This window comes from Mustela nigripes, chromosome 7 (genome assembly GCF_022355385.1).
Source record: "Mustela nigripes isolate SB6536 chromosome 7, MUSNIG.SB6536, whole genome shotgun sequence".
Taxonomy (NCBI): Eukaryota; Metazoa; Chordata; class Mammalia; order Carnivora; family Mustelidae; genus Mustela; species Mustela nigripes.
The window spans coordinates 74971886-74992394 of record NC_081563.1 but is presented as its reverse complement, the minus strand read 5'-3'; the positions used below and the strand labels follow the sequence as shown (position 1 = coordinate 74992394).

General features: G+C 39.3%; 1 protein-coding gene across 1 annotated transcript in view; it reads left to right on the top strand.

Annotated features, from left to right (window-relative positions):
- The window catches only part of VWA3B (von Willebrand factor A domain containing 3B), a 208331-nt gene that overhangs the window by 45378 nt on the left and 142444 nt on the right, over window positions 1-20509 (top strand). Inside the window, exon 6 of the mRNA XM_059407818.1 lies at window positions 5135-5266. Coding sequence (XP_059263801.1) covers window positions 5135-5266 — 132 coding nt within the window. The remainder of the gene's footprint in view (window positions 1-5134; window positions 5267-20509) is intronic.

Genomic DNA, 20509 nt, shown 5'->3' with positions numbered 1-20509 from the left:
AGTGATTATTGATAGATATATTTTTATTGACATCGTGTTACCTTTGAAGTCTTTCTTTCTGTAGGTTGTCTCTATATTTCTGTTCAATCCTATTCTTAGGATTTTTCCTCTTTTATAGAACCCCCCTTAATATTTCCTGCAGTGTTGGCCTGGTGGTTGCATAGTCTTTTAAGCCTTGCTGGCCTTGGAAACTCTTTATCTCTCCATCCATTTTGAATGTCAGTCTTGCTGGATAAAGTATTCTTGGCTGCATGTTCTTTTCATTTAGTGCCCTGAATATATCTTGCCAGCCCTTTCTGGCTTGCCAGATCTCTGTGGACAGGTCTGACGTTATTCTGATGGGCTTTCCTCTGTAAGTAAGGAGCCTTTTTTCCTAGCGGCTTTCAAGAGATTATATCTACAATTATGATTCCTCAATTTGACTATCAGGTGCCTTGATGTTTTTCTGGAATTTATAATCTTGGGTGGAGACCATTTGGCCTCTAATACATGAACACTGGTTCCATTCGTGAGATTGGGAAAATTTTCATGAAGAGCTTGTTCCACTATATCTTCTAGATTTCTTTCTTTCTCCTCCCCTTCAGGGATTCCAATAATTCTGACATTGGAACATTTCATGGCATCATTTATTTCCCTGATTCTGTTTTGGTGGCTTCTAAGCTGTTTGTTCCAGGCTTCCTCCTGATCCTTTCTCTCTATCTGTTTGTCCTCCAGATCACTAATTCTATCTTCTGTCTCAGTTACCCTAGCTTTGAGAGAATTTAGATTAGATTGGAACTCATTGAGAGCATTGTGAAGCTCATCCCTGGTAGCTTTCAGCTCTTCCCTAACATTGAAAACATGATCTCTGGTCGCTTTCAGTTCGGCCCTAATCAATTCCGTTTGGTCATTCATGGCTTTCTCCAACCTAGCTATTGCCTGGATAATTGTTAGCCTGAATTCTCTTTCCAACATGTTGTCTATGTTGATAGCCGTTAGCTCTGTTGCAGAAGGCCCATCCTCTGTATTTTTCTTCTGTTGGGCATTCCTCCTCCTAGTCATTTTGGTGAGAGATGGCTGAATGGATGTAGCTGGATGTGTCGACTGTGGTGCAGTCAAGGTGTACCCTGGAATGCTTCTGAGCAATCAGGGTTCCCCACCCAAACGAGAGAAAAAAGAAAAGAAAAAGAGAAGAGAGAGAGACAGGAAAGAAAGAGAAGATAAAAGAGAAGGCTCAGCCCAAATGGGCCCCTTGGTAAGATTTATGAAGTATACAAACAAAAACAAACAAAAAGACTGATAAAAGTATATTACAAGAGAAAAAAAATAAGCAAATAAAGGAAGAACCTTGTCAAAAAGAACCCCAAGTGTAAGATTTATGTACTATCAGGACAAACACGAAAACACAGAAACACTGGTGGAAGAAAAAGATGGGAAAGTGGTTATAAATTCTCAGTGTGGGCAAGGAAGGTTGTTTTGATTCTTCCTGGATGTATCTTGATATCTTTGTTAAAGGACTCAACTTTCCTAAGATAAAGGGGGATTAAAAATTGGTTTACCTATAGGGGTAGCATTGATTGGGGAAAGGGGATTACCTTAAAGTTTAACTCTGTATGAATATTAGAAAATAAAAATAAAAAAAGGAATAAACTAGACTAAACTAAACTAAAATTAAAAAAAAAGAAATTTAAAAAATAGAAATGCAAAAGGAAAACACAGGTGTATGTATCAAAAAGTTCAGGTTAGGGACACCTGGGTGGCTCAGTTGGTTAAACAGCTGCCTTTGGCTCAGGTCATGATCCTGGCATCCTGGGATCGAGTTCCACATCGGGCTCCTTGCTTCGGCAGGGAGCCTGCTTCTCCCTCTGTCTCTGTCTGCCATTCTGTCTGCCTGTGCTCTCTCTCTCTCTCCCTCTCTCTGACAAATAAATAAATAAAATCTTAGAAAAAAAAAGTTCAGGTTAGAAGATTATTATGGAGTTTGATGTACTGGACATCTCACTGTGATGATAAATAGGTTAAAAAATTATCTATATATAAAAAAAAAAAAACCGAGCCAAAATAGTGGGAACGAATTAAAAATAAAAGTTGTCCTATGAAGTAGTGGTGGCTGTTCTCTTGTCGTCTTTTTTTTTTGTTTTTCCTTTCCTGGTTGGTTTTCTGGGGAAGGGGCCTGCCACGTGGGTTTTCAGTCCCTGAAGTTCTCTCATCTAAGTCCTCCTGCCCCCCTCAAGGGGGTGGGCTCTGAGGAAACTGTTTTTTTCAGGCTTTTGTTCTCTGGAGGTTTTTATGTTTGTTCACTTTTGTTTTTCTCTCTAACCTTGACCGCTTTTGATGGTTTTTGTAGGTTTAGAGGAAAGCAAACTGCACCCTGACCTCCCTCTCAGAGAGAAGTCTCAGTCTGGCTGCAGAGCCCTTATAAATCCCCCCTTGGCCGCTGGCAGAGCAGGTTCCGAGTTGTGGTCCTTGGGGACAGGATTTTTTGCTTGTACCCCAAACCACGACAGTGGCGGCTGTCTGGGCAGCTCCAGACTGCCAGAGAGGTTCCAAGCAGTGATGGCACACTGAGATTTTCCCACTGGCCCGGGCTGGGAGTGCCTGGTCTTTCCGCGTCGAGAGCACTCCTCTCTCAGGGGAGGGCGCGGGGTGCGACTCGGACTCTGATAGCATGGCAGAGCACTCGTGTGGGGACTGCAAAAAGGTTGTGCTTCTGTTGGCTGGTGAGGCTCCCAGTCCCTCACGGGAGCTGGGCCCCAAGCGCTCTCAGGCGCCCTGCTGGCTCAGGGACCAAGACCTGGTTTCTCTGCTGCACTCTCTCTGGCTCTGCGCCAGGGGTGGCTGTCCTGGGTCTGGGGACTTAAGCCCCTGTCCCTTACACCCTGATTCCCACAATAACACCCCCCCCCCCCACCGCGATCCTTTGCTCTTTTTGAGTACTTTCTGCCAGACTCCCGAGTTAATGCTGGCCCCCAGACGCAGGGCACTCTGGTATTGGGGTATTACTTTCCAATGGGTTGCCTCTGGTGGCTCCCTCCCCCTTTTGTTTACCTTCTGGTATTAGTCCGACTTTCCCACTCCGCTTTACCTGCCCACTGGCGTCTTCTGCTCCAATAGAGATCCAGACGTGTATAATTCTGATCTCAGGCTGATTTCGTGGGTGATCGGAGTTCTTTGGAAGGTAATCAGCTCACTGGAGGGTACAGGTTGAAAGGGCACCTCCTCCTACTTCCCCACCATCTTGTCTCCAATCAGCTCACCCCCTCCTAAGATACTATTGGCAAGTCTGAGGAAAATGGAAAGCCTTGACTCATTTGAAACTTTTAGAGAGGATTCTGCTACTTAATACCTCGGTGCTCCAGTAAGCAGCTGGAAGTCAGTTTTGCTTTTGCAGCATTCAGAAAGCCTTGTGGGCTTAAGGTTTTCATTTGGCAGCAGATTGCGGTATTTTGGGAGTTCCAGCATGGAGCTGGGTACCCATCATGTTTCACTCCTCGGGCTATCGATGGCTGTAGAGCCATGATGGCCCTCCATCTCTTTCAGGAATTGTCACTTGCTTCTTTATGAATACAACTTTTAATATTCTCTCTCCACCTGGCCAGCTTCAGGAGGGCCAAATCCCTGGTGTCCCTTTACTTCTTCCCTGCCCTTCTTGACTACATTTGAAAGTCAGAAACTTTGACTATGGTCTGGCCTTGGTCTGTCCTGGTGGCTTAAGGTTAATCACCCTGGGTAGATGAATCTCCGGGGGCAGCCCCCAGACCTGATGATATTCTCTCAGTCTCTGTGGGTCTAGGGTCTCAGGCATCTGTGGACTATCATCATGTAGATGGGCTTGGTAAGTGGGATCTCCGTAGAAGCAAGGGGGGTGCATGTAGAGGGACCCTCTATAACCATCCATTCCTTTTCTAGGACAGCTGTGCAGGGTGGCAGAGTTGGTAGAGTCACACCAACTTGGGTTTGACTCCCTGCTCTGATAGTCATTGACAGTGTGACTTGGATGACTCATTCTGCCTCAGTTTCTGTGTAGCTGTAGAAGGAGGACAAGAGTAGAATTTGCCTGCAGAGCTGTGGCAAAGAGAAAGAGACAGTGTTTAGAAGGCCCAAGCACAATAGCAAGCACAAAGCACGTACCCTCAAAGGTATTTCTCATTGGACAGTTTGGACTAGCTTACTTTAATGATAACGTTGTCCATGTTCTCTGAGCTGACTGTATACAGCTTGTAAAATTGAGTTAGTTGTTTAAGCTTTTTACTGGAAGGGAGTTTTTAAAACTAGAGAATATGTCTACAAAATTCTTGTTACTACAACCATACTAGAAACAACTCTGGAGCAGTGACTATCTGGTAGCCCATTGATGCCTTGAGTAGGACCAGGCCAGTGGCTGGGTCCATGGTTGCCACTGAAAATGGGAGGTATTCTTGTGGCCTCTTAGAATCACCACTGGCCTCATGATGTTGTCAAGATACCACTGCAGGATCCCTTATGTTGTACTTCTGTGCATACCCATTTCCCTCCTGGTCCAACACCCTTCTTAATCTCTGGAAACTACCAATCTGTTAGGGAGGGCCTGGACCTCTTACCCATTGATTGATTGTGAGAATGAGATTAATGTCTATATTAAGGAGCCATATCATTTTGAAAAAAATAGCATACAGCCAAACCTAACCCTTAATTGAGACAGTAGAAATCCAGAAAAGGAGGCCAAAGAATCATTTCTTACACTAGGGGAAAATAAAGACTGTGAAGGTGGTTTTTAGAGAAGTAGGAAATCTCAGCTTAATCAAGAGAGATTAGGAATTATTACTTTCATATACCACTGAATTTCCCTTCCTCACCCTGGCTTTTATTAGGTGATTTTGAATAATTTTATTCTTTATCTTATTTAAGTATTATCAAGAGTTCATCTTAAAATATTATGGCTGCTACAAATATTTACAAAGATTTATTACATTTTAAAATATGGGTTTATGATTTTTTTCAGGTGACAGCACTTCCTTAAGGATTTCAGTTCTGATTCTCAGATTAGTAGGGAAAGTGGAAGTTGATGTTTGAAAATGTTTTAGAAACTTGGCTGGAGTGTAGCAGGCCTCTGGAACTACCAGAGAGTTCTTGGACCTGCCATAGGCACCCACTCACACTGTGTTTCTCCTCCCAGGAGCTGGAGTCAGAGAGGACGTGTTTCTCATTTGGAGGGAGATAGAGGAAGCCTGTAGCACTTTGACTCAGATCCAGAAGCTGGTCACGGAGCCATCCGTGGCTCCGTCCGACGTTGCCACAGTAAACCATGGTGCGTACTGTTTATGTTCATAGTGTAAGAGTCATAACTGTTACCAGTTGGGGATGAAAGGATGTTTCCTGAGGCGTTTTTCCAGAGTTGTGCTGTTTGTATGTGTGTGTGTGTGTATGTGATGAGAGAGAGAGAGAGAGAGAGAGAGTATCTGTGTGTGTGTGTGTGTGTGTGTGTGTGTGTGTGTGATTGTTCAAGAAAAACCAGCTGGACAGGCAAGGGGTAACTGCTAGGGAAAGACGCCTCAGTGTACTGGGCTTAGTGTTGACTACAACACGGACGATTGGGGATTTGTAGCCAAGGAGCAGGGTGGGGTTGGTTGATGGAAAATTATTAAGAGGAAACATCAGGGGTAAAGGGGGATTCTTGCTAAACCTACCTGACAGGATCTTTCTGAAGGGAGGTCAGGGTGACCAGATATCACCTGGGGGTGGTGGGCTATGAGGACTTTGATTAGATGTAGAGGGTGGGGGATTCTGGCTAAACTGACTTAACAGGATTTTTGCTAAAATTGGGTGATCCAGAGAAAAACATGGGAATCCAAAGGTGGAGGCCTAGTTGAAAAGAGTATTTCAGAGGAATCTGAGTTTGGAGTGAGAAAGTCCTGGTTGCAAATCCTAACTCCTTCATTAGGCATTGACCTGAATTAATTCCTTTAAGTTTTAGTTTATTTTTCTGCTAAGTAACTATATCCGTCTTGAGGGATTATTAGAAAGATTAAGTAAAATAATATACACTTTGCACCAAGCAGGTATTTGATAAATGTTTGCTGACTCTTTCCCTTTTACAGTTAGAGAGTATACTGATTCTCCTTTCTGAATTCTTAAGTTAGTGCCTATGTAGGGTGCTGGTTTCATTTAGGGCAACTCTAGTAATAATGGTGGTTAGCACTTACAGCACATCCCTTACACGGCAAGCTTTGTGCTAGACTCTTCACAGTATTCACTCATTTAACCCTTCCTACAATCTTATAAGATAGGTGCTACTATTATTTCCATTTAGGTTAAGTAACTTACTCAAGGCTACAGAACTAGAAATGGTGAAACCAGGATTCAAAACCTAGTTCCTCAGTAAAAGTACCCAAGTCTGGCTTTCACCCTAGACATTCTGATTGAATCCATAAGGTATGTGGTCTGGATATCAAGGGTTTTGAAAGCTCCCCAGGTGATCCTAATGTGCAGCAAAGTTTGGGAACCTTGGCCAGGCTGTATTGCCTCCTGGTACCCTGCCTATATTGCAGAAGTGTCAATGTAGGACGAGAGCAAGGAGCCAGACCAGCTAGGGCAGGGATGTGGTTGAAGGGGAGAATTGGGGAGCAGACATGTGTAGAGAGGGAAGAGTAGGGTAAAGGCATGGGAAACCTTGCCCTGTGCAACCCGATGAATTCCTGGTGACAGTGAATCTTTCCTGTGACTGGCTGTCCAGCTGTGGGTCTAGGGCAGCACAACTGCAGTTGCTTTGCCAGTGCCAGCTCTCTGGGGTCCCCAAGGAGGGGCCTATTAGGCTTGTCCAGAGAGGCTGCTCATTGGTAGTGACACCGTACTCAGTGTGAATCCAAAGCGTCCTCTGTCATCCTGAGAGAATGAAAATGAAGCGGGGGCTTGGGATAAAGTCCCAAGTAGCATCCATGCTAAACAAGAGAGTGGTGATCCTGCTATTCAGGTGTGTCGGGGGTAGTGCAGTGGACTGTATTGTTCCTCCAAAGTTCATGTGTTGAAACTCTAACCCCAAATGTGATTGTATGAGGAAATAGGGCCTTTAAGAGGGATAGTTAAGGTTAAATGAGATCATAAGGGCGGAGCCCTAATCAAGTACGACTAGTGTCCTTATGAGAAGAGGAGGAGACGCCAGAGATCTCTCTCTTTCCACGCATGCACAGAGGAAAAGTTATAGGAGGACACAGTAGGAAGATGACCCTCTACAAGCCAGAAAGAGATGCTTCACCAGAAACCAATCCTGAGGGCACCTTGATCTTGGATTTTCAGTCTCCAGAACTGTGAGAAAATGAATTTATGTTGTTTAAGCCACCCAGTCTATTGTATTTTTGTTGTGGTAGTACAAGTAGACTAATATAGGGAGTATTTAAACTTGGGGTCGTTAGTCTTGAGGATTAAAAGAAGATTTTTAGATACTATTTCTAAAGGAAACAGAAAAGCAGTTGACCTCAGTAATTAATAGAAGGACAGATTACAGTTCCTTTATTTCGGTCTGTATCATTTTTTAAAAATAAATTTATTTATTTATTATTTATTTATTTATTTATTTATTTATTTATTTATTTATTTATTTGACAGAGATCACAAGTAGGCAGAAAGGCAGGCAGAGAGATCGGAAGGGAAGCAGGTTCTCTGCTGAGCAGAGAACCTGTTGCGGGGCTTGATCCCAGGACCCTGGGATCATGACCTGAGCCAAAGGCAGAGGCTTTAACCCACTTAGCCACCCAGGTGCCCCCCTTTATTCAGTCTAATACACACACACAACACCCAAAACTAAAAATTACACATTTTCAAAAGATGCTTCAAGTGTACTATTTCTATTTTAAAAGGAAAATTTGGGGGTGCTTGGGTGGCTCAGTGGGTTAAAGCCTCTGCCTTAGACTCAGGTCATGATCTCAGGGTCCTGGGATTAAGCCCGACGTTGGGTTCTCTGCTCATTGGGGAGCCTGCTTCCCCCCGACTCTGCCTGCCTCTCTGCCTACTTGTGATCTCTGTCAAATAAATAAATAAAATCTTTAAAAAATTTTTAAAAATTAAAAAAATAAAAAGGAAAATTTGGTCCACTCTTGGGTACTCATTGAAACTTCTGTAACCTTGCTTTGGGCTTTGAGACCATGTTTGGAGTGTCTGATCTGCTCCTGTTGCCACCTATAGCACAGCATTATTGAGAGAAAGGAGAATCTGCTTTCTCTGAAGGCATAGCCATTCCCTAACTTCGACTGCTCAAGGCCTGCTAGGTCAAAGGAGATAGCATAGCCATCTGGAGGTGGGTGGGTTAGAATGGAGGTGGTCAGATGGGCTGCCATTGAATGTGAAACATTGATGTGAATTAGACAAAGTCTCTCCTATACTGTTAATTGAAATAAGGGCATGATATATTGAAGATGTTTGCTATATACCTAAAGTAACTCCTAAATGACAAAACAGGCCAATAAAGGAGATAAAATGGAACTAAAAATACTCAATCCGAGATCTGTCAGGAGGGGAAAAGAGAGCTAAGACCAAACGGGGCCAATAGAAAACAAATGGCAAGATGATAAATAGAAATGTAACCATACATACATCAAGATGTATCAGTTTGTGCACTTTACATGTTCCTGGTTTACTCTATGTTAGTTATACCTCGGTGCAGGTGTTAATAAAGTAAAAGAGGAGGATGTGGATCGCTCTTGAGATGCTAAGCTGTTCAGAGATATTGGTGTTAATGCATCTGAGCATTCTGTGTTCTTGTGTGTGTGTGAGTGTGACGGGTATGACTTTAAGATGAAAAGATGGCTTTTCTCACAAAACGTTCAAGAATTTGTCCACATTAGAGAGACTTGACCCTTCTTTGGCTGATGCTGCAGCTCATCATTTCAGGAGCTCCTTATTTGTAATAACCTTCACAGCCATTTTTTCTCACTGGAGATAATAAGTCTAATCATGTTGTATAGTCATGCCAAGACTGGACTCTCAATATTTGGCTGTTTCAAAATATCAAACTCGATGTCAGACAACAAGGAAGGGGCTAAAGGCACACTAAAGCCCAACAGACAATTCCAACAGAACACATGGAGAGTGAGACAATACTTCTTTTTATTATCATTGTATTAAACCACCAGACAGGTGTCTCTGTTGTCATAACTTGTGGTGAAAGTACCCAGATTTGGGATTAGAAAGATAGTAATCCTCGCTCTGCCCACTCCTGTGTGACTGTTGGCAAGACATTTATTATCCATGCCTCAGTTTCCTTTTTTGCAAAATTAGGGTGACAATGATAATACCTACTCCACAGGGCCATTGGGAAACTTAAATGAGGAAATACATGTAAAACATTTAGAGCTGTGCTATCACACAGTTAAAGTGTAATGATGTCTATTGAAAAGTTAATCCATTTAGTTTTTTTCTTTCATTTATTGAGTGCTTACAATATGTAGTTCTGTGCTAGATGATGAGTATCATGGTAAGTAAAATAGACATGGAATGGTCACTCATAAAGCAACACCTTGTACTATTTCTTACTTGGTGAGATCTGTACATCAAAGTATAATTATCAACTTGAATAGTGTGACTAAGGAAAAGTGTGTGCTCTTGGGATATTTATTTTTTGGGGTCAAGGAATACTTTCCTGAGGAAATGTTACTGGAACTGATATCTGAGGGTTGAGGAGTCAAGTTATTGAGGTGAAGAGGTGGAAGTAAGGGGAAAGTATATAAGTAGGCAACAGAATGGCACTTGCAAAGGTCCTGAGCCAAGGAGTATGGCACTTTAGAAGCTTTGGAAAAGATGAGTGTGAATAGAGCTCAGAGATCAAGTTAGTAGTTGGCCTTTGATGAGTCTAGAGAGTTAGGCAAGCACTAGATCATGCTGGGTCTGTACGTCATCATGTGAGATGGCAGTCCTTAATTTCAGGCCAGGGAGAAACCACTGGAATATTTTAAGCAAGAAAATGATAAAAACAGGTTTGCATTTAGGAAAAAAAAATCACTTTGAAAAAAAATCACTTTGGCTACTGGGTGGGTTTAAACAGATTAAAAGAAGGAGGCCAAGTGAGGTTGAAGGAAGGGAGTTAAGATGTATAAGTGAGAGGTGATAAGTGGGCAGATCTGAGAGAAGATTCAGATACTGAACTTGGCAGGACTTGGTGGTATGGAAGTTATAGGTGTCAAAGCTAAACTTCTAGGTGGATACCATGCTGGAAGAGAACCAGGTTTGGGGGTAAACACGATGAGGTTTGTTTGCATGTATTAAGACTGAAGCACTCTAGAGAGACCAAACAGAGAAGCAGGAGAGGCAATTGACTCTACAGATCTGCAGTTCAGATAGCTGTGAGTCACACACTATTGGATGAAACAGGCATTCTTGGTGTAAAGACCTGGGCCCATCAAGTGAGAATTCCATGTTTCTGAATCTTTTATTCCAAGAACTTTGGATTCTGATATATACAGATTCTGATATATATGAATTCTCTGTTCTGTACCAGTAATGCCCAATCAATGTAGTAGATGAGTACTATTTTACCAACATGATGACTTAAGATCTGAAAGCAAAGCAGACTAATTTCCAGAGCCCTTGTACATATTTACTTTCTCAAGAATCTGTTTCCCATTTGTTCAAATAGGACTTGCAATCTGGGCAGGGCACAGCTGGTTTCTTATGTAACCAGAAGTAAATCTAACACTTGTCAAAGTGCTCACACTTCCAGCAAGGCAAAAGAGAAAATAATATTTCTTCTCAGAACTGAATTTTTTCCAGCATGCTTTTACACCTCTAATGCTCTTTCTAGTTAAATGAATGTTGATAGGGCTGATTAATAAGCAGCAGGTAATATTGCTAAAAGGGCCAAGATTTTGTCGAACTCAAATATACATTTTCTTATAGGTAGTAACCCTGTATTTTCCACATTAAAAAAAGAAACAGAAAAACATTTTAAGAATATCATGTAATGCTTCCACAAGTCAGAGTTAAGATGCCACTGAAAAACTTCCCCCAAAATGTGGGGGAAGAATCAGTTCATTAGACTCCTGTACTTGTGATGCATTAAATTTAGGAATGATGGCTATTGGAATGTAACACAAACTATGTTGAAATGTCATAGCTAGAATCATGTTATTAAAAAGTGACTGTGGTAAATGAAAATGAAAGTTCAACTTACCAAGATTTGTAGGATGCAGTGAAAATAGTGCTTAGAGAGAAATTTATAACATTAAATGCATAAATTAGAAAAGATGATATGTCTAAAATCAATAAGCTTCCACCTTAGGAAACTAGAAAAAGAAGAGAAAATTGAATCTAAAATACCCAGAAGAAGAAGAAGAAAAAAAAAAAAAAACAATAAAATTCAGAGCAAAAATCAATGAAGTTGAAAACAAATCCCTAGAGAAAATCCAACAAAATCAAAAGCTGGATCTTTGAAAAGACAATAAGCCTCTAGCTAGGCTGACTAAGAAAAAAAGAACACACAAGTTACAAAAATTAAAGAGGAGACATCATCAGAGATCCCATGGATATTGAAAGGATAATAAAGGAATACTATGAAAATTTTATGCCTGCAGATTTGACTGGGTTATTGGCTAAAATGGGTCAATTCCATGAAAGACACAATCTGTCAAAACTTCCACAAGAAGAAACAGACTGTTTGAATAGGCCCATATCTATACAAGAAATTGAATCAAAATTAATAACCTTTCACACAGAAAGTACAAAGCTCAAAAAGACAATTGTGAAAGCCACTAGACAGATGTGACTCAAGGGGTCCTCAATAAAATGAACAGCTGATTTTTAATCAGATGTTATGGAGGTCAGAAGCAGTGGGATGAAATATTCAAAGTGGTGAAAGAAAAAGATTGTCAACCAGCGATAGTATATCTGGCAGAACTTCGTATCAAAAAGAAGGAGAAATCAAGACATTCAAGATGAACAAAAACAGATGTTATTGTTAGCACACCTGCCCTACCAGAAAAATATTAAAGGAAGTCCTTCAGGTTGAAATGGTATTAGAGAGTAATTTGAATTCATATGAAGAAATGAAGGACACTGATAACTACATGGGTAAATATAAAAGCTGGTATAAATGTGGTTTTTATTTACTATGTTTGTTTTTCTATCTGATTTAAAAGACAATTACGTATATCAATATAGGAATGCCTTAGAGATACTATGAGTTTGGGTCCAGACCACTGCAAGAAAGTGAATATCACAATAATTGAGTCAAGTGAATTGTTTGGTTTCCCAATGCATAAAAAGTTACGTTTATACTCTACTGTAGTCTGTTAAGTGTGTAATAACTTTATGTCTAAAAAATCAATGTACATAACTTATTCAAAAGTTACTTTATTGCTAAAAAATTGCCAACCATCATCTGAGCTTTCAGCAAGTCATACTGATCACAGGTCGTCATACAAATGTAATAATAATAATAATATGGACCCTCAACTCTATGGTCAATTAATCTTCAACAAAACAGGAAAAAATATACAGTGGAAAAAAGACAGTCTCTTCAATAAATGGTGCTGGGAAAACTGGACAGCTATATGTAGAAGAATGAAACTCGACCATTCTCTTACACTGTACACAAAGATTAACTCAAAATGGATAAAAGACCTCAACGTGAGACAGGAATCCATCAGAATCCTGGAGGAGAACATAGGCAGTAATTTCTTCGATATCAGCCACAGCAACTTCTTTCAAGATATGTCTCCAAAGGCAAAGGAAACAAAAGCGAAAATAAACTTCTGGGACTTCATCAAGATCAAAAGCTTCTGCACAGCCAAGGAAACAGTCAAGAAAACAAAGAGGCCACCCACGGAATGGGAGAAAATATTTGCAAATGACAGTACAGACAAAAGGTTGATATCCAGGATCTATAATGAACTCCTCAAACTCAACACACACAAAATAGATAATCATATCAAAAAATGGGCAGAAGATATGAACAGACACTTCTCCAATGAAGACATACAAATGGCTATCAGACACATGAAAAAATGTTCGTCATCACTAGCCATCAGGGAGATTCAAATTAAAACCACATTGAGATATCACCTTACACCAGTTAGAATGGCCAAAATTAACAAGACAGGAAACAACATGTGTTGGAGGGGATGTGGAGAAAGGGGAACCCTCTTACACTGTTGGTGGGAATGCAAGTTGGTGCAGCGTCTTTGGAGAACAGTGTGGAGATTCCTCAAGAAATTAAAAATAGAACTTCCCCATGACCCTGCCATTGCACTCCTGGGTATTTACCCCAAAGATACAGATGCCGTGAAAAGAAGGGCCATCTGTACCCCAATGTTTATAGCAGCAATGGCCATGGTTGCCAAACTGTGGAACAAACCAAGATGCCCTTCAATGGACGAATGGATAAGGAAGATGTGGTCCATATACACTATGGAGTATTATGCCTCCATCAGAAAGGATGAATACTCAACTTTGTTAGCAACATGGACAGGACTGGAAGAGATTATGCTGAGTGAAATAAGTCAAGCAGAGAGAGTCAATTATCATATGGTTTCACTTACTTGTGGAGCATAACAAATAGCATGGAGGACATGGGGAGTTAGAGAGGAGAAGGGAGTTGGGGTAAATTGGAAGGGGAGGTGAACCATGAGAGACTATGGACTCTGAAAAACAATCTGAGGGGTTTGAAGTGGGGGGGGTGGGAGGTTGGGGTACCAGGTGGTGGGTATTATAGAGGGCACGGATTGCATGGATCACTGGCTATGGTGAAAAAATAATGAATACTGTTATGCTGAAAATAAATAAATTAAAAAAAAGAATAACAAAACAGTTTAGATGTCATGAAAGTGGAAGATTAGGAGTGCAGTTAAGCTTAGTAATTATTTTTTTGATTCATATGCTATTTCCTAGGCTAGACAATATTTTTAATTTCTCACAGTCTTGAACCTTAATCCTTGAAGGGTAATTCAAGTTTTAGAGCTTACATACTGCAGTTTGTTTGGAGGGGCAATTTGCCATTGACTTGCCTCTGGGTTCTTTTGTATTCTTCCAGCTGGGGGACTTAAAGGCGGCCATTTATTAACTCCAGGTCTACATATGGCCCCTGAAACAACTGGGTTTCAATCAAATCTTTTAAAAATCCAAACAACCAGTTTTTATGCTGTTGAACAGATTGATTTAAGGCATCAGTTGCTTCTGTTCTAACTGGGTAACTGAACAACTTCTCTTTCCTTCTTTCTTTCTCTTTCTCTCTGTGAGAGTTTCCCTTTGGAATAGCAGAAAGAGGATAGCATTCTAGTACCAACTCTTCCCCCTCTATCAGATACTTGACAAGTTTTTTAACCTCTCAGACCTCCATGTTCTCATCTGTAAATAGAGAAAAAAAAACACTTCACAGATTTGTTTGGAACATTAAATAAGAGATCTGTGACCTTTGACACACATTTGGTATACAATAAATGTGAATTTCTTCCCTGTTTAAAAAAATGTAATAATAATAAAAAAGTTTAAAATATTATTGAGAATTACCAAAATGTGACAGAGAGATATGAAATGAGCAAATGCTGTTGGAATAATGGTGCTGATAGACTTGTTCAATGCAAAGTAGCCCATACCTTCAATTTGTAAAACACATGGTATTTGAGAAGTGCGATAAAATGTATGCCTATGATAGGGATGTTATAGGGATGTAGTGTATACCTTGATGACTATAGCTAATGCTGCTATAGGATATATAGAAAATTTGTTAAGATGGTAAATCCTGAGACTCCCCTCTAGCAAGAAGGAATTTTTTTCTTTTTTTTCTTATTTTTATGGTATTTGTATGAGAACCTATCTGTTGTATTAGTTGAAACTATTATGGTAATCATTTCACAATATATAAAAACCAAACTATATGCTATATGCCTTAAACTTAAACAGTGATATATGTTAATTATTTCTCAATAAAACTGGAAAAATGTGAAAAGATAATCCACAGAATAGGAGAAAATATTTGCAAATCATGTCTGATAAGAATCTAGTATCCAGAAGACATAAGAACTCTTAGAGTTCAATAGAAAAAAGACCAATAACCGAATTGAAAAATAGACAAGTTTTAAACAGAAATTTCCCCAAAGAAGATACACAAATGGCCAAGAAGCATATGAAAAGATGCTATGAGAGAAATGTAAATAAAAATCACAGTGAGATAACACTTCACACCCACAAGGGGGGCTATAATAAGAGAGACAGACAATAGCAAGTGTTGACAAGATATGGAGAAGATGGAACACTTATATGTTGCTGGTGGGAATATAAAATGGTGCACCCACTTTGAAAAGTCTGGCAATTCTTCAAATGTTAAAATAGAGTTAGCCTATGTCCCAGCAATTCCACTCCTAGTTATAAACTCAAGGGAATTGAGAACATATGTTCACAACATTTTCCAGAATAGGTCACATGTTAGGCCCCAATATTATTGATACAGTCCAGAAGACTGAAATCATGTCATACATCTTTTCCATCCACAGTGGTATGAAAATAGAAATATCTCAAGAGAAAAGTCTTCGAAGAATGCAAAAACGTGGAGGCTAAATAACATGCTACTAAACAATAAATGGTTTCAACCAAAAAGTCAAAAAGAGAAATAAAAAATACATGGAGACAAATGACAATGAAAACACGGTGGTTCAAAATCTTTGGAATGCAGCAAAAGCTATTCAAAGAGGGAAGATTATACAGGCCCACAGGCCCACCTCAAGAAGCAAGAAAAATCTCAAGCTAACCTTACATGTAAAGGAGCCAGAAAAAGAAGAACAAACAAAGCCCAAAGCCAGGAGAAATAAGGACATAATAAAAATTCAAACAGAAATAAATGAAGTAGGGACTTAAAAAAACAACAGAGCAAAGAAACCAACTTGTTCTTTGAAAAGATCAAAAAAATTGATAAGCCTTTTAGCTAAACTCACCAAAAAAAGAAGAGAGAATTCAAATAAATAAAATCAGGAATGATGGGAGAAATTCTAAACAATACCACAGAAATATAACAAATTGGGCAACCTAGAAGAAATGAATAAATTTCTAGGAACATATATCTTTGTAAAACTGAAGCAGGAAAAATAGAAAACTTGAACAGATCAATTACCAGCAATGAAATTGAATCAGTAATTAAAAAAAAAAATTCCAACAAACAAAAGTCCAGGACCAGATGGCTTCACAGGTGAAATCTACCAAACATTTTAAGGAAGGTTAATACCTTTCTTTCTCAAAGTATCCAAAAAATAGAAAAAGAAGGCAACCCTCCAAACTGATTCTCCAAGGCCAACATTACTCTGATACCAAAACCAAATAAAGACACCACTAAAAAAGAAAACCAAAGGCCAATATCTTTGATGAACATAGATGCAGAAATCCTCAGCCAAATATTAGCAAACTAGATCCAACAATCCATTAAGAAAATCCATTAAGAAAATCAATCACCGTGTTCAGGTGGGATTCATTCCAGTGAGGCAGCAGTGGTTCAGTATTCATAAATTGGTTAATGTGATGTATCACATTAACAAGAAAGGATAAATAACATATGCTTATCTCCTTAGATTAAGGAAAAGCATTTGACATAGTACAATGTCCATTTATAATAAAATTCTCAACAAAGTAGATGTAGAGGGGTCATATGTCAACAAAAGAAAGGCTGTATATGAAAAACTCATAGCCTACTCAATGATGAAAAATTGACAGCTTTTCTTCTAAGATCAGGAACAAGAAAAAGATGTCTACTCTCACCACTTTTATTCAACCTAGTACTGGAAGTCCTAGTCACACATATTAGACAAGGGAAAAAAACATCCAAAATTGGTGAGGAAGAAGTAAAGCTTTCACCATTTGTAGATGACATGATACCATATAGAGAAAATCCTAAAGAGTCCATCAAAAAACTGCTAGAACTGATAAATGAATTCAGTGAATTTACAGTATGTAAAATTAACATACAGATCTATTGCATTTCTATACACTAATAGTGAAGTAGAAGAATAAGAAAACAATTGCATTATGATTGTAACAAAAAGAATAAACTTAATTAAGGAGATGGGAGAGCTATAATCTGAAAACTATAAAACATTGACAAAAGAAATCGAAGACAATGCAAACAAAAAGGTAGTCTGTGCTCATGGGTTAGAAGAACCAGTATTATTAAAATGTCCATACTATCCAAAGTAATCTAGACACTTAAAGAAGTCTCTATCAAAATACCAACATTTTTCACAGAACAAATAATTCTAAAATTTGTTTGGAGCCAAAAAAGATCCCAAATATACAAAGCAGTCTTGGAAAAGAACAACCACCCTGGAGGTATCACAATCCCAGATTTCAAGACCTATTACAAAGCTATACTAATCAAAACAATGTGATACTCCCCCAAAACAAACACAGTGATCAATGGAACAGAATAGAAAGTCCAGAAATAAACCCATGCTTTTATGGTCAGTTAATTTACAACAAAGGAAGCAAGAATATATAGTGAGAAGAAGATAATCTCTTCAACAAATGGTGTTGGGAATACTGGGCAGCTATGTGCAAAACAATGAAACTGGATCACTGTCTTATACCATACACACAAATAAACCTAAAGTGAATTAAGGACCAAATGTGAGACCTGAAGCCATGAAACTCCTGGAAGGAAACATAGGCAGTAATTTCTTTGACATCGACTAGAAACATTTTTCTAGATATGTCTTTTCTGGCAAGGGAAACAAAAGCAAAATTAAATTATTGGACTATGCTAAAATAAAAAAGTTTTTGCACAGTGGAGGAAACCATCAACAAAAGGGGAACCAACCTACTGAGTGAGAAAAGATATTTTGAAATGATACATCTGATTAAGGGGTTAATATAAAAAATATATAAAGAATTTATACAACTCAACACATAAAAAAAAAATCCAATTTAAAAATGGACAGAGGACCTGAAGATATTTTTCCAAAGAAGATATACAAAGGGCCCACAGACACAGGAAAGATGCCTAACACCAGTAATCATCAGGGAAATGCAAAGTAAAATCACAGTGAAATATTACTTTGCACTTGACAGAATGGTTAGAATAAAAAAGGCAGGAAATAACAAGAGGATGTTAAAACAAAAAACAAACAAAAAAGGAATCCTTGTGCACTGTTGGTGGAGATGCAAATTGTACAACCATTGTGGAAAACAGTATGGAGGTTCCTCAAAAAATTAAAAACAGTACTGCTGTATAATCCAATAATTCCACTGCTGTGTATTTATCCAAGAAAACTAATTCAAAAATATACATGCCCCCTTTGTTTATTACAGCATTATTTTCAATAGTCAAGATATGGAAGAGACCCAAATGTCCATCAATGGATGAAAGGCTAAAGAAGACATGGTGTATATAACAATGGAATATTAGCCATAAAAAATAATGAAATCTTGCCATTTGCAACAATATGAATTGGCTTAGATTGTTTAGTGCTGAGTGAAGTCAGTCAGTAAGAGAAAGACATATGTCATATAATTTTACTCATATATGAAACTTAAATAAAACAAAGGAAAAAAGAGGCAGACAAAAGCTGACTGGTGATTGCTAGAAAGGAGATTGGGGTGGGCGTAGGTGAAACACCTAAAGGGAATTAAGAATACAGTTATCTTGGTGAACAACTATATAAAATAGTTGAATCCTATTGAAACTTGAAACTCCTGTAATACCATATATTATACTTTGAATTTTAAGAAGTCCTTAAAAAGGCATAGGTTCACACAAAAACTAGTACATAAATGTGCATAGCATCATAATAGCCAAAAAACAAAAAAGTGGAAACAAATTTTCATTAAACTGATTAATAAATAAGCAAATGCAGTCTATCCCTACAGTGGAATATTATGCAGCCATAATAAGTTATGTGGCATGGATACATGTGACAGCACAGATTAACTTTGAAAGCATTATGTTATTTGAAACAAACCAAACCTAAAAGGCCATACATAGTGTGTAGGTTGCTGTTTACATGAAGGGTCCAGAACAGACAAATCCATAGAGTAAACTCATGGTAGGGAGAGGGTAAGGGAAATGGGGAGTGACTTCTTTTTTTTTTTTTTTTTTAAGATCACAAGTAGGCAGAGAAATAGAGAGAGAGGAGGAAGCAGGCTCCCTGCTGAGCAGACAGCCCGATGCAGGGCTTGATCCCAGGACCCTGGGATCATGACCTGAGCTGAAGGCAGAGGCTTTAACCCACTGAGCTACCCAGGCGCCCCTGGGGAGTGACTTCTAATGAGCATAGGGTTTCTTTCTGGGGTGAGGAAGATGTGTTGGAATTAAATAGTAATGTTGGTTGCACAACCATGTAAATAAACTAAAAACCACTTAACTGTGTACTTTTAAAAAAATATTTATTTATATGACTGACAGAGATCACAAGTGGGCAGAGAGGCAGGCAGAGGGAGAGGGGGAAGCAGAGAGCCCGATGCAGAGCTCGATCCCAGGACCCTGAGATCATGACCTGAACCAAAGGCAGAGGCTTAACCCACTGAGCCACCCAGGTGCCCCTCAACTATATTCTTTAAAAGTGTAGTTGCATAGTATATGAATTATATCTCAAAAAACAAGTTTTTAAAGAATACATGAAATAAATAGGCTGACAATTTACCCCCCCCCCCAAACCCTGGCATTGGTGATGCAGGATCAAAAAAGTGGCACTATTTTAATTTCCCTATGGAAGCAGATTCAGATTTCTCTGTTGGCTTCATCCCAGTATCCACACACTGCTCTGTGGTTCTCATTATCACTACCATGTGCCCCTCATGTTCTCAATCTAAAGTTTCCAAACTCTGCCAATCAGTCCCCTTCTCATTTTTTAATCTTGATATTCCACTTTATCCCAAGCATCTTGAATTGGTTTATCTTGCCACGTCATGCTATTTTTAAAGAAATAGTTGCCAGAGGTATAATTTGTTGCTTATGTCACGGATCCTTGACTATTTAGAGTTTATTTTAAATACTGTTGGAGATGAAGACACACTACAGTGTGGTTTTTGCAGTTCTCTTGGAGTGCGTGCTCTGCCAGTGGTTTCTTCTCAGCCTCCGTACAGGTCTGTTCCAGACTGACTGTTGCTCCTTATTTCTCAGCAGCCAGTTGCAGACCCTGGAGTTTAAACTTTCTACCTGCAGCTGCCTCATTCACAGCCCACCTGTAAAGCAAGTATTTTTCTCAGTTTCGTTTTTTCAGAATTAGGCAGAAGAGAAAGTAAGAGGAATGTGGAATGGTGTCCTTGAGATGTTAGCTCCTCATTTAGAGTTTATTTTAAATACTGTTGGAGATGAAGACACACTACAGTGTGGTTTTTGCAGTTCTCTTGGAGTGCGTGCTCTGCCAGTGGTTTCTTCTCAGCCTCCGTACAGGTCTGTTCCAGACTGACTGTTGCTCCTTATTTCTCAGCAGCCAGTTGCAGACCCTGGAGTTTAAACTTTCTACCTGCAGCTGCCTCATTCACAGCCCACCTGTAAAGCAAGTATTTTTCTCAGTTTCGTTTTTTCAGAATTAGGCAGAAGAGAAAGTAAGAGGAATGTGGAATGGTGTCCTTGAGATGTTAGCTCCTC